At 34.3% G+C, this 14,623-nt stretch overlaps 1 protein-coding gene across 1 annotated transcript; it reads right to left on the bottom strand.

The window, feature by feature from the left end:
• Positions 1 to 2,706: 2,706 nt before the first annotated feature.
• Positions 2,707 to 4,142, bottom strand: LOC133866650 (protein MITOFERRINLIKE 1, chloroplastic). Its single transcript, XM_062303247.1, has one exon. The coding sequence runs from the start codon at positions 4,020 to 4,022 to the stop codon at positions 2,892 to 2,894; it is 1,131 nt and encodes a 376-aa protein (XP_062159231.1). The 5' UTR covers positions 4,023 to 4,142; the 3' UTR covers positions 2,707 to 2,891.
• Positions 4,143 to 14,623: the final 10,481 nt, after the last annotated feature.

Below are 14,623 nucleotides of genomic sequence, written 5' to 3' on the forward strand. Positions count from 1 at the left end.
TCCTCGAGCTTCAGCGGTTCTTCTTTCTCAAGCAATTCTGCCGAAAAAGTCTACAACAGCTGCCGGAAACAACTAAAACCAAAGAAAATTTTCAGATTTCGCCGGATAAATGTGAAATCTGCCGGAACTCACTAAAAAAAATCCTTTTTTTCACTTAACTTAAAAACCCCGACAATCTCCACAATCAACCATCAATCAGATGGAGGACAACCCAGACCAACCGAACACCCAAGCCAACAAATACCCAACCTCTAGCGACCCAATTATCTCTTCCATTCTCCTAATCCTTTCGGCTAACACACCTAAAAAGCCAGCCAACAATCACAAAACTACCTTAAGACTTCACACCCAACAATTGAAAATCCTCATCTACCGAATACGCTAGAGCTCCGAAAAAATCAGATTTCACCATCACCATACAGATTTCATTGGAAAAACATTTAAACACCACAAATCTGCCAGAACTCGCCAAAAAACACCACAACAGCCGCCGATAACCACTAAAACCATCTTTAATGGCCAGAAGTTGCCGACAACCACTGACGTGCTTGTCGATCTAGAAATCGGAGATGATCTAGAGGTGGCCGTCGATATAGAAATCGGCTGAAACCAGAGAGAGAGAGAGAGAGAGAGAGAGAGAGAGAGAGAGGGGGTTAAACTTACCGGTGGCGAAGCGGTGGAACCGGCGGGGGCTGGGAGGCTTTTTTCCTGTTTTTTTTTTTCATACTAAAAGAGTGAAAAAGGGGGATTAGATCCAGTGTTTTGCCAACACTTGCTTTTCTTGTTCCAAGCTGATGTGTCAATCTCTTATTGGTGGGCATAAACCCTTGTTTTCTGCCACGACCAGACAGAATGGGCTCTCTATAAAATAACCAGTGATTATATGTTTTACTTATGCAGACAATTTTTTTACCCCTTTTAACTACCATTTTTTTTTTTTTTTTTTTTTGTGCAATGTCTCCCAAGATTTCAATTTTTAATATAAAAAACCACTTACCTTATTTCTGAATTTTCAGAAATACACAACATAATCTCAGACAAGACCATGAGTTTCATTACATACATGTAAACCGTCCATCTATTCTATATGAACCAGGGAATTCCTAAAAACCTCCATATTTTCAGGGGCTAGAAACAAATCAATGACTATTGTACTATTTACATGTAAATTCACATTATTCAAGCTTTCTTCTGTAATTCTCCTCGGGTGCAAACTAGAGCATTTAGTGAGTACAACTTCTCACTTCCAATCATCACATATTTCCTATTAACAAAAAGGATACAAAAAGCACCTCTAGTTCCATATCTATCTCACTCCTAAAAACATTGCAGCAGAAGACACCTTTACCTAAAGTTTGTCATCCATCCCCAAACAATATTACAGGGAGAAAAGGAATGAATGCAAGCCAAATCTCCAAGCTACACAAAATCACCTGCCAATAGTGAATGCCAAACCACATATAACCTAAGGATCTCCGATCAAGCAAGTAGAAAATAGCTTCCAGAAAAAACTATCATCTCTCCACAATAGGCAGAATTCATATTCCAAGAAACCCCCAAGCCCTGTGAACAAACACTAAAGAAGTATGTTTAAGAAAATATTCTTTATCTCTTGACTCTCCTTCGAGAGTTTGAATTAAATTTATAATATGAAAATTACAACGGTATGATAACGTTTACAAACAATATGATTCCATCAGAGAGTTTGTGCTTATCATTGCTTCTCTTGGATTGAAACTTCAGTGGCTATCTTATCCTTACCATTTGCAGAAGACAGAGTTTTATCTTGACTGGTAGATTTGGCTTTGGTTTGTTGATTCAGTTCTTGATCAATATACTTAACACCCTCAAGTACGTTTGGTCCACTAGGATGATGATTGTCTAGGAATTTGAACGGGTATTACTAAGAATACAAGAAGCTGGAAGGGAAACGCCATTCATATTCAGATTCAGTCGGTTGATGACAACATATGAATGACCAAATTTCCTCACTTGAATTGAATCAAATTTGTTAAAATACCCTAGCTCTAAAAATGATTTTCCCAAAAAACCATTTTTTTTTCCAGGGAACCCAAAACTAAAATGAAAAATCATTCCCCATGGGACAGAACAACCGGGGGTGGTGTGACCAGAAAAATGATTTTTAGGGGAAATACTATTTCATTCATGGGGGAATAGCAATTCCTTACCTTTTTTTGAGGAATAATTATTCCTTTTTTAGGGAATAGGTAATCCCATAACCAGATAATGGAATAAATATTACACAGGAATGGTCATTCCATTCTTAACTACATTCCTGCGTAATCCTGGAATCCTACTTACCATTGCAGATTCAATCAGTTATTAAAGGACACAATAAACTGTAGCTTTTACTTCAGAAAGCTATAAGAGGAGCATAAAAGAACCAACCAACAAAGATGGACCAAACAGAGATGAGCTAACATTTGGGGTTACCCTGTAGTCTGTACTTTATTAGCCAAACTGATAAGCCTCAAACACTAAAGAACCATAACTTTATTTAATAGCGAGATATTGGTAGGGATACCACTATTATTTCTATAGTCCTAAATGTTCAATGTGTATAAATCAGTTAAGTAATCTCCCATGTTTCTTCCACGTACAAATCCCTTCATATTTTGTAGCATTGATCTTTGGGGTGTCTATTAGCTATAAGACCATTAAAAGATAATAAAAATGGGAACCATAAGAAAGAACCAGAAAGCTATTCAAGTAACCTTACGTTTATTATATGCATATAAATGACGAGCAAAAATCAAACTACATATCAAAAAAATTTCCAACAAAGGAATTCAAATCAAACGAAGATATCACCGAAAACATAAAGACTCGAGAGAAGAGTGTAGAGAGAACCGAATCAAATCCCACCAAAATCAAGTAGCAACAGACACCTTTGGAAGCTCCTTCCTCTTGAGATATTGCTGCAGCACGGCAAGCCTAGCTGTCTCGAACGCGAAGTACCCCAACGCCGAGAAACACGCACTGTGAACAACTCTGGGCCCCATTCCTCTGGACAGCCCAACCCACCCTTCATCCTTCAGTATCTGCTTCACCGTGGCCGCGACCCCGCTATACATCGCCGCCGCAACCTTATTCACAGCCTCACTTCCTTGAAGCTGAGTCATCAACCTCGTCTTTACCACGTCAAGCGGCGTCGTGATGGACGCTGATATCGCCCCGGCCAGTGCCCCACAACACACGCTCTGAACCGGCTCCAGGTGGGTCTTCCCCGTCCTTCTCAGCACCGCGGCTTTCAAGTACTCGAACGACGAGTAGCTCAACACCCCAGCCGGCAAATTCCTCAGCAATGTGGCAGAGTAACCTGCGTACAAGCCCAGCACACCGTCTTTCTCCAAAATCCTCAACAAGACCTCCCAAGAGCGCCCCTTGGCCCCAGCCTGCATTCGCTGCGTGATCAACTCCTTGGGCACCATTATCGCCGACGACACGATGTTCCCCATCGCCCCGGCGGTCGGGGGAACAAGCACAGAAGGGTACTGGTCGAGCTTGGACAAGATCGACTTCCCCAGCTCGCAGGTGCCGAAGTACACGGCGGAGGAGGCGGTAGAGCCGACAATCACCGCGGACACGCCGCTGTAGAACCCGAGTATCCCTTTCTCCTGGAAGGTCTTGGCGATGGCGTCGAAGGTGTTGGCATAGATTTGGAACGCGCCCTTGGTCTGGAGCTTGGTTTTGATGGTGTCGAGCGGGTAGAGACAGACGTAGGTGAAGGCGCCAGCAATGCCGCCACCGGCCGCGCCGATGAGTGCGCGCTCGAGGTCCGAGAGGCTCTTGAGAAGGGCCTTCTGGGCATTGGCCTTTGGGAGTTTTAAGGAAGTGGAGGCGAAGGAGAGGTGGGAATTGGATTTGGGGTTGGGATTTGGGGAAGATATGAGAGTGGAAGCGAGGTGGGTGAAGAGGGAATTGAAATCTGTGAGAGACTGTGGGTGGGGATTGTAGGATGGGGAGGGGAGGCCTAGAGAGGCCGAGATTCGGGTGTCCATGGCTGATGGCTATGTTCAACGTGTTTGCGCTCTCTCCCTCTTATCTCGTCCTCTGGTTTTCGTCCCTGCGCTCCAATCAAGTGAAGGAAAATGGAGGCGGAGAAAGCTCGAGGGACGCATCTAAACGGTGCGTGCTCGCTTGGTGAAGACGGTGCCGTTTTAAGCTCAAGAACCTCTTTTTTTTTTTTCTTTTTTTTTAACATGTCCATATAAGAAGAGGAATAGGAGATTTAAACTAATGACATTCGCTTTATGGCGTGGTCCCCAACCGATTGAGCTACCCAGCCGATTGAGTTGTCCCTTGAGACAAGCTCAAGAACCTTGATACCACGTTTTTTGACTTTTGTTCGAGTTCTGCTACAATTCGGTACATATTTTTTACAAACTGAAGTGATGATGTAAACGGTTGTTAATAAAATATTAAAAACAGATGCTAGGTGCACTCCCAAATGCATATTTCTTAATGTGACAATAAATTTGTAATTCATTTAAAATTTAATGATAATTTTTAAACCTGTATAAGTAATTACAATTAGCGGTTATTAGATTTTAATAACCAATAACTAGCAGTTAATAATCACTTTTAATACATGGGCTTTTGGGCCTATTGATGGTGTTTTGGGCATTCATCGAAATAAAATAACAAAATACAATTAAAATTGACAACATAATGAAAACGTATATATATATTACTACAGGATTACTGTGATTAACAAAATTCATAATAATCCACTTTTCTTTTTCTTTTATGGATACTTGATATAGGTCTCAGATGTTTAGGCGTACAGCAAGTACGCGACAAATGTCTTTTCATATTACACCTATAACATTTATCGATCTTCATAGTTCTTTGTAGGTTTATTCTGTAAACCTTTGTTTTTATATTCTTTCGCCTCAGTGTGGTTCCACTTCTAGTGGAAATAAACATTTCTTTTGTAAGAATTATGAGTACGTTCTCATTGACCTCTATAATATATATATATATATATTCTACCACGTTCACGTCCACGATAATGGTTTCCTTTATTACCACAAAATGAGGTTCTATTTACTTCAATAAATGGTGTAGAACTCGTTGGATGAGATTGGTGATTTTTCATTAATAGCTCGTTGTTTTGCTCAGCTACTAGAAGACAAGATATTAGTTCAGAATATCTTGTAAAATTACGCTATCGATATTGCTGCTGCAAGAGCACATTCGAGGCATGAAATATGGTATATATCATCATAAGTGCACAGTTTTAATTGTGAGCTGATTTTAAAGAGTGCAACTTCAGATACATCCAACAATAATGAGCTTTTTGGGAGGATAACTGTCTTCTGGTACTTGTATCTCTCCCTTAAATTATTCCACAAGGTCAAAGGATCTTTTACTATAAGGTACTCATTTTTATTTAATTCATCATGTAGATGATGGCGAATAAAAATTATTGTTTTAGCGCGATCCTGCTGTGATGCTTGATTTTCATTCATTGCTTTAGCACGATCCTGCTGGGATGCTTGATTTTCACTCTTAATAGTATTTCCAAGATTCATAGCATTATAAAATGATAACATTTTAGTTCATATTAATCTCACATGGATCATAAAATTCATATGTTTTAATATGATTCTTAAAACAATACAAATTTCTAAACATATGTTAGAATGTTAATTAACAAAATAGATAATAAGATTATTAAATCTTAAAGAGACTTACAATGATTTAAGAATATCCCACGGATAGCTTTTGATGTTGAAGATCAAAAGAACACAACAACGAGCTAGAGCTTCGTGCTAATAATGTGTTGTAAAATCAAAGAAAATAACAAAACAATATAAATAGATTGCAATATGTGAAACTAGTTCTTCAGGAACTATGTATGATTCTTCTTTATTATTATGTTGCATTTTATTCTTTTTTCTTTTTTGCTTATTTTAAATAATTTTTTGAGTTGTTTTTCTAAATAAAAAGGATTGATTCAATAATAATAAAAGCCTATATTTTGGGCTTTGGTGATAGGTGCATTATATATATTTAGTTCCAACAAGTATTTTGGGCTTTCATTAACAACTATTATAGAAAAACTTTACTTATAACTCTTGATCTTTCATTACTTTTGAAATAAGGTACTCAAATTTTAAAAAGTCTCAATTTAGGAGATTCATCTTTCAATTGTTTTCAATTTTAACCATTCGTTATAATTTTCTGTTAAATCTTATAAAAATACTCAAAATACCCCTGTATTTGGTTTCAAACAAAAATTATAAACAAAATTTCAAAGATTCATGCATGAGTATTTTTGTAAATTCCGTTAAATTCTTACCAACACCTAAATCTTTGCAATTTTTTTTCTTTTTTTTTTTCCTAAAAAAAAAAGGGATATTTTGAGAATTTTGATAGGATTTAACAGAAAATTATAGTAGATGGTTAAAATTAAAAAAAAAAATAAAAAAAATTGAAAGATGGATACCCTAAATTAACACTTTTTAAAGTTTGAGTACCTTATTTCAAAAGTGTTGAATGATTAATGGTTATAAATGAAGTTCTTCCGACTAGTAATTGTTGCAGATGTAACAAGACTAATGAAGACACGAATAAGAGAATGTCTGAAAGTTTCAACAAATAAGTTTTGCATAGGGAAAATTACAGTTTAACCTCCCAAATTACCACTCGTTTTGCGTATAGCCCCACAAACTGTCAACACTCCGACTCCGGCCCCCAAACTACCAAAATCTTTGAAAAATGCCCCATTTGGCAAAATATTCACGTATTACCCCTGTCATATGTCATTTTTTAATTATTATTTTTTTTTTTACAAAAAAAGAAGTAAACTAAAAAAAAAACTTAATTTTTTTTTTTCAAAAAAAAAAAAGAGGAAAATGAGGTGGCCTATGAGCCACCCCTAGGGCTCGGGGGGTGGAGCGCGACCACCCCCAGTGGCTGGGAGTGGCCGCGTGCCACCCACCGAGCCCTAGGGGTGGCTTTTCGAGCCACCCTAAATGGATTTTGGGAAGCCACCCCTAGGGCTTGGCAGCCACCCCAAACCCCATATTTTCGGGTTTTTTTTTTTTTTTTTTTAAAAAAAAAAAATAGTTTTTTTAGTTTTTAATTTTTTATCATTTTTTAATTGAAAAATGACACGTGGCAGGGGTAATATGGAGATATTTCACCAAATGGGGCATTTTTCAAAGGTTTTGGTAGTTTGGTAGGCCAGAGTCGGAGTGTTGGTAGTTTGACAGTTTGTAAGGCTAAACGCAAAACGAGTGGTAATTTGGAGCTAAAAATTAAAATGATATTTTTCCTTTTGCATATTTATCTGCAGCTTTCAGCTTCTGCGAGATACAACTATTATTAACTGGATTTCATTTTCTACCGAGACCTAAGATGCTTATTTGTCAAAGTGATATTGTTTTAATAATTTGAGCATGATTATTTTATGAATTAATATGGTTATTTACAGGGGCGGAGCCGGCTTTCGCAATTTGGGGGTCAAATTGAAAAAAAATAATAAAAAAAATAAAAATTAAGGGTAAAATTTTAATTTAAAAAAAAATAAATAAAAACCTTTGGGCGTTGCTACCTCCGCCCCCCGATTATTTATTTTCGATGAATTTGACACGTTTTAAGATGTTTTAAGATTTATGAAATGAAAGATGAAATGCATTATAATCATGACATACTACATTACTAATTTACTATTGCACCGAATGGATAATAAGGCATTTAATTTAATAAAAATTGGGGGTGAATCCCCAGCTTGAGGAGAGTACGGCCCAAGGCTGTTAGCCTAATAATAACAAGATAAGAGTAAGCCCGGTGGAGGAAGGCCCATTTAGCCAAATCGTGGGTGGTATTTTTAAGCTTTAACACTCTTCCAACCTATTTAAATATTTTTGGAATGGCCACTGAAGGATAACCCACAAGGCCAGTTGATAGGCCAAGCCCGCCAAGGCTTCAGCTGATAATATATTTTTAGGTCCCTTTCAAATTATGGGTAGGCTTGGCCTATCAACTGAAAGCCTTATTGAATGCCTGGTTCCACCGCATCACTACTCTTCTACATGACACACAGCTTGTGACAAAGACCTGGGCCTAGTATGCCTTTCTTTGTTTTGCAGTGTCGGAAGACATTGCTTTCATTTATATTTCATGCATTTATTTCTCTTTCAATTTATTTTAGATAATTAGACTATGAAAATTATGCACACAACTAAACGATGCGGTAGTAAATGTGGTAGTGCCACTGTGCCACGCAAACTGCTGTCTCAATTTGTAAGAAATTATAAAAAGCCGTAACACCTAAAACATTTCTCAATAAATAAATTATGTTTAACCAATTTATGGAGGTAAACATAAAATTTACCAAGTTCTGAGAATTTTAAGGGTTGCATACCATATCAATTTGTAAGGAATTATACTACAGCTACCCAAAATAATTTTAAAAAAATAAATAAAGATAGGATTTTAAGTGAAAACTTTACTTAACCCCTTGAACTTTTATCATTTTTGTAATTACCATTTTAAACTTTAAAAACTCTCAATTTAATGTATCTATCTTTCAATTATTATTTTTTTCAATTTCACCCGTCCATTAAATTTTAATAGAAATGTGTCAAAACTTTCAAAATACTCTTCATTTTTTGTTAGGAAAAAAATTGAAAAAAAAAATGCAAAGAATTTAAGCATTGCTCAAGATTTAATGGAATTTTACAAAAATACTCAAGTATGAATTTTTTATATATATTTATGAAGAAAAAAAATAGAGTATTTTGATAAGTTTGAGATGATTTAACGAAAATCATAATGAATTAGTGAAATTAAAAAAAATTAAAAGATTAATACACTAAATTATGAGTTCTTGAAATTCAAAAGGATTAAATAAAATTTTCCCTAATTTTAACTACTTTAGAGAGTGAGATAAGTAAACATAAAATTTACCGAAATTCTGAGAATTTTGTAGGATTGCTTAAAGAAGATTACTTCTATTGTCTCCTCGCAAAAGATTTGAAATTGAGTTCTGTGAAGAGAGAAATAAAGTTGTAATAAGTCAGAAAAGTAATATGGAAAAATATTACCTTTTACTGTTTAGTTTCATGAACTATACTTTTAAAATACATTATTAAAAGAGAGAGAGAGAGAGAGAGAGTACAAGTTACCTTTTACTGCTCGGTAAGTGCCATGAATCCATGATACATGTTTCCATGTGCTTGATTTGAATGGTAAAATAATAAGTTTTTTTTTTTAACAGTTGATCTAGAAATTAGAATGTACTTGGGAAAGAAGCTTTAGCTACCCAAATGATCATGATGGAGTCGTAAATCTTCCATGATGACGACAATCTATAACACAAACAACAAGTACTGCTAATTGCTAACCCCATGTTCCGTAAAGGCATGAAAATCACACTCCACTCCAATTACCAATCGAAAAAGGGGAACTCATGTCAGGAATTATGCAGACACACCAAAACTTGGGGCCCCTCAAAGTGCACCCATTGGGATGTTACATCTTTTTTATTTTCCTACAAATCGACATCTATTTAATTTCTTTGCCCATGTACAAGATTTCATGGGATTAGGAATTGCTTTAGAGTAATTTTACCTTGGGTTTGAGTCATTAACATGAAAACAATTAGAAAATCTTTCTTTTGATAAGTCTAGGTGGTTGACAATGAGTTCTCGAGTTTAAAATGTTAGAATATTAATTAAAGAATTAAATTTATTATTTTTAATCACCTTAAAATTTTTGAATAAATAATTATTTAACATTGTATTAAAACATAGATTTTGAGTGGGGGACAAGGATTATTTAGTTGTGATTTAAAGTTTGTGCATCTAAATATATATCACATTATTTTAATTTTTTAAAAGACGTTTCGATATTGACATCATGTGCACCGTTAGATGCATCAATTTTAATTTTTAACTCTTAAAAATCTTATTCAGTAAGTGAGTTTACACGTTTTAAACGAATTAGAATATTAATTACATGATTAAATTTATAATTTTTTTTATTAACGTAAACCAAAATTTGAAATAGTGATGATTTACACTAAAGTCTCAATCATGGGTATATGTGACAAGCTATCAGCTTTCGGTATAAGACAGAGCTGAAAAGAAAAAGTAAAGAGAAAGGGGAAAGTAATTGTGGGCACGAGATTTTGTCGTATTACTTTTTATCTAATGCCCCCATATTTTCCCTTCTTTTCCATATTCAGACCCCATTTCACGATAAATAAAAAAGAAAAATCATTTATCTTACCTACTATAAATTCTCTTATAGCCTTTACACCCTCCTACGATTAAAGGATGGAATGCCATGAAGCATCAAAGAATTATCATGACACGTAGAATAGAATAAATAAGAAAGAAAGAAGGAAAAAATTGATTTTGATTAAGAGGGAGTAAGACTAAAAGATAAATTTTTTTAAACAAAAAAATATGATTAAAAATATTAAATAATATAGCTAAAAATAAATTAAAGATTAAAAGATTAAAGAAAAACATTGGTTAAAATATTAATCTCCCACATTCAATGTCTGGCCGGAATGTTATTTGCCCCATTTCACCCTTTGATTGGTTGACTACACCGTGTACAGAAAGTATTTGGATCCTCTACGATTCAAATGAACCAGAGAGGATTCAGTTAGTTTTTTTAGGAACATAATTGTCCTTGTAATTCCTTCCGATTCAGTTTAATCGGAGAGGATCCTTTTATGCTCTGTATATAAAGGGGAGGGTGGGAAGCATATAAATATATAATGGTGCATATATTCTAAAAAAAAGCATATTAAAAGCAAACTGTTTATTATGTATGCAACTATTTCTTCCACCACAGTATAGATCCATAGACCTCTTTTTCTTAATAAAAAGCCCTTACTTTCTTTTAATTTTTTTTATTTAATTTAAAATGCTAAAATAATTATACGGATATGTTTGTTTCGATGTAAAATATTTTTTCGCTCAAAAATATTTTCAAACAAATTATTTTTTAAGAAAATGTTATTCGCTGAAGACATTTTCCAGCATTTGGCGCTTACAAAAAATCACAAATATTTTTCATATTTTAATTCAATCATATTAACCTATAAAAATCAATTTCTATTCACTACATTAAAATATTAATATAAATATTTTTTAAAAAAAATTACCGAAAAATTTGAGTTCTGACAGTGTTTCCTCGGTGGTCCGGCAGTAGTCAGATGCACTCCGACGATTTGAGAATGACAAGCTCAAACTCGAAAAATAGTTTAAAGTTATTTTTTTTTAACAATTTTACGAAAAATTAAATAAGCTATTCGATTAAACCGGAAATGTTTTCATTGAATATTAATTTCAGTCGCACCAAACAAACAAAAAAAAATTTCATAAATTATTTTTCGTCAAAACAAACGGATCTTACATTTCTTCATATTAGATAAGATTAGGATCGCCTTTGTATTCAAATTTCAATATGAATTAAAATGCTTAGAAAAAAAAAATAAGGAATTTAAATAAAAGGAAAAATGCTTCCATGTATGTATTAGTTTAGTTATATGATGTAATTGCTAAAGTAAAAAAGTTTGGTTTCTTTGAAATTTCTATCCAAAAAGTTATATACATGCTATCATGAAATAAAGACGCCACTTTAAATCCTATTATTTGTGATATAGAAAATTACAAATATATGTGGATATATATATATATTTAAAAATAAAAAAAAAAGAAAAAAAAAAGAAGAAAAAACCAAACTCCCCTGTTTTGTCTCAATAATTATACCAAGGATCCGGATCCAGATCTTTTAGTAATTTTATGTTTGAAAGCAATTTGGACCAAAAAAAAATGTAAAAAAAAGAAGAAGAAAACATATGAAATTCATTTGCTCCAACAGATAGATGAACCGTCCAAAACTTGTTAGTGCAAATAAATTAAAAAAAAAAATTATTAACAATTCGAATAATCAAATTGCTGAAAATCAGTACAAAGCCCCATTGTTCTGCCTTAGTATGCAAATGGCCCTCATGTCAGGGCAAGAGGCCGACCAAGCAATGTAAGTTGTGTAATTGTGTCACGTCAGGAGGGCCCTCGCCTTGCAATTTTGGCCTCTTCTACGCAAAGTTAGCCTTTGGAAGCCCCTCTCTCTCTTATCATTTCATGCTTCATTCCCCTTCCATCAAAATTATAGCACATACAAATATGGCGGCTTTCAAGGTAGCTATCAAGTTGTTACTTGTTAATGTAATTATTGCATTATTAGTACCACCAATTATTAACTCCCATATTCATTTCAATGAACCATCCACCTTGTACCTTTTTGGCATCACCAACCAAAATGCCCCTACAGACACTCCTACATCAACACTTTGCCCCTTTATTCATACATTAATACATACTTTTTGCTCAACTTAGGGTTGGGTATACCCTGCACAGTCGCTAGAGTTCATCAAAAGTAGAACAAGTTTCCATGTCACATTCAAAGTTGAAGGTTCCTGGTTACCTTGCATTCCTACTAGTAGAGTACTATATCACACTCATCAAATGAAATAGAAAAATGGAAATAATAGGATTAAAGATATGGGTCACCTAGACAATCATTATGCAAAATCACAACCAATTATAAGATTAAGAATTGAATTTGAATCTCTTATAATTTTTTGTTCAAAGTACAAGAATATGATAAACTACAAGAGACCGTGAGATAAGCTCTCTGCACAAACAACTTGCTTGAGCGGGTGCGTTCATCTTCAAGTAAGAAGGCCCCATCAAAACATTTTCATGACTTTTAGCCCAATTCTAAAGAATAAGAAAATTCGAGAGATTCCCAAAATCTCAGTTATAAAGAATCCGATCCACCGTAACCGCTCTTATTTCTTAGACTTTGCTGCTCGTCTTTTTATTTCATATGCATTCTCTCAAAAATCAATGGGGCATTAGGTTATAAAACAAAAAAAGATATACTAAAGTTTAGATCTTAATATCCTCAAGATTTAAAAGTTGTCTTCTTTCCTTTGCTTGGGAACCTTACAAATTGTTTGGGATGAATTAGGATAGTCTATAATTATCTTATCGAAATGTAAATAATTCAAGCAGGTGATTGTGAGAGACCACGTACTTATGAGAATCATCTAATCGAATAAGTGGTTGGACGGTCCAATTTTTATTTGGTCAGACGAGTCTCATAAATAGTTTCTAATAATCACTTACTCGAACTCTCTATCTTTTAGACAGATAATTATATATGATCCTGATCCGTTTGAAATAACCTATTGCTAGCTTGAGGCTTATGAGCTAATTTTCTCGGAAACAACTAAAATTAATGTCGCAACAGTAATGTGTCTAAGATTATTTTCCCATGGTTGCTCACCTGCTTGGTAGGTCTTCTTTTCCCCCGATGAGTTATTTAAATTACTTTTAGGTTACTAACGAACATTAATATGACTTTAGGGTTACCGTTTGTTTGCCAACTGCATCGAATACTAGAAGGTGGGATCAATAATATGGGAAAAAAAATCATTTAATTGGTGATTGGTCGAATGTCCAAGTTTCCAAATAATTAAATTAAATTCAATTGTGATTTTAATTTTTTAAACGTCATATTAATTTTGAGAGCTAGAATAAAAATATGATAAAAAGATAGTTAGTAGTATTACTCTTGTTTTTTTGGAAGCTATGGTATTAAAAAAACTATGATTGTTAACAGGAAGCTCCTAATCCTTGCAATATTTTAGAAAAAAAAAAAATTATTTTATTGGGTGATATCCTCATTTACAAGACTAGTTTAAAATAAAGTTTTAAAGATTATAAATCTAAAAGGAACACAAATGTTTTAAACAAATTTTAAAGATTATAGTTTTCTCTTAAAATATTTTACATTTAAAAAAAAAAAAATTAGATTGAAACAAACACCGCTAAACTTGCAAATTCATTACCAAAATAACAAAAACGAAATTCCGCTTGAAATTTGGAATAATTTATACGTGTCACAGAATGAGTTGACCAACCTGAAGAGCTTGGCTGGTTCCATTCCCTCCGGTAAATTTTATCGTCTTGAAAAATCAAATACGTACCACAGTCAAAGTCAAAAACGTAGAAAGGTAAGAGTCCACAGTTCGGGCGGCTGCGATAGCCTTGGATTGAAGACTTATCGAACGGCGGGTCCTACATCATCGTAGCGAAGATGATCATCAACCCAAAACCTGGTGGTCCTGGTCGTTCACCTACCATATCAAAATAGAGGGCTCGTACTTCAACAAGAACTACACCAGATTCTAAAGGGGTGCTTGGTAATTTCAAGGTTTCTTCACAAAAGCAAAGAAAGATCACAGTAATTATCACCTTCTTTAATTATATTTAATTAATTAGATAAATGCCTTTGAAACGTCACCTTCCCTCAATTTCTGAAAAGATCTGATATGACCCGATATCAAATCATGGATCCACGGGTTTTGTCCCTTTTGTAATCCCCGGTGTTCCCTTGTCTACCAAGTTTAATTATCACTTACCAACCAAATAAGGCCATTGAGTACAGAGCCACACGGTTATTATCAAGAATAATTTATCACGTTTCAACTAAATTATATATATATAAAAAAAAGCATTATAATTGTTTTTAATATAAGAAAAGATGTAGTGATGGATCT

Source organism: Alnus glutinosa, chromosome 4 (assembly GCF_958979055.1).
Source record: "Alnus glutinosa chromosome 4, dhAlnGlut1.1, whole genome shotgun sequence".
Classification (NCBI taxonomy): domain Eukaryota; kingdom Viridiplantae; phylum Streptophyta; class Magnoliopsida; order Fagales; family Betulaceae; genus Alnus; species Alnus glutinosa.

What these genes read in the sequence shown, in the direction of transcription:
- LOC133866650 (XM_062303247.1), bottom strand. Translation starts at nt 4,022, where the DNA reads ATGGACACCCGAATCTCGGCCTCTCTAGGCCTCCCCTCCCCATCCTAC.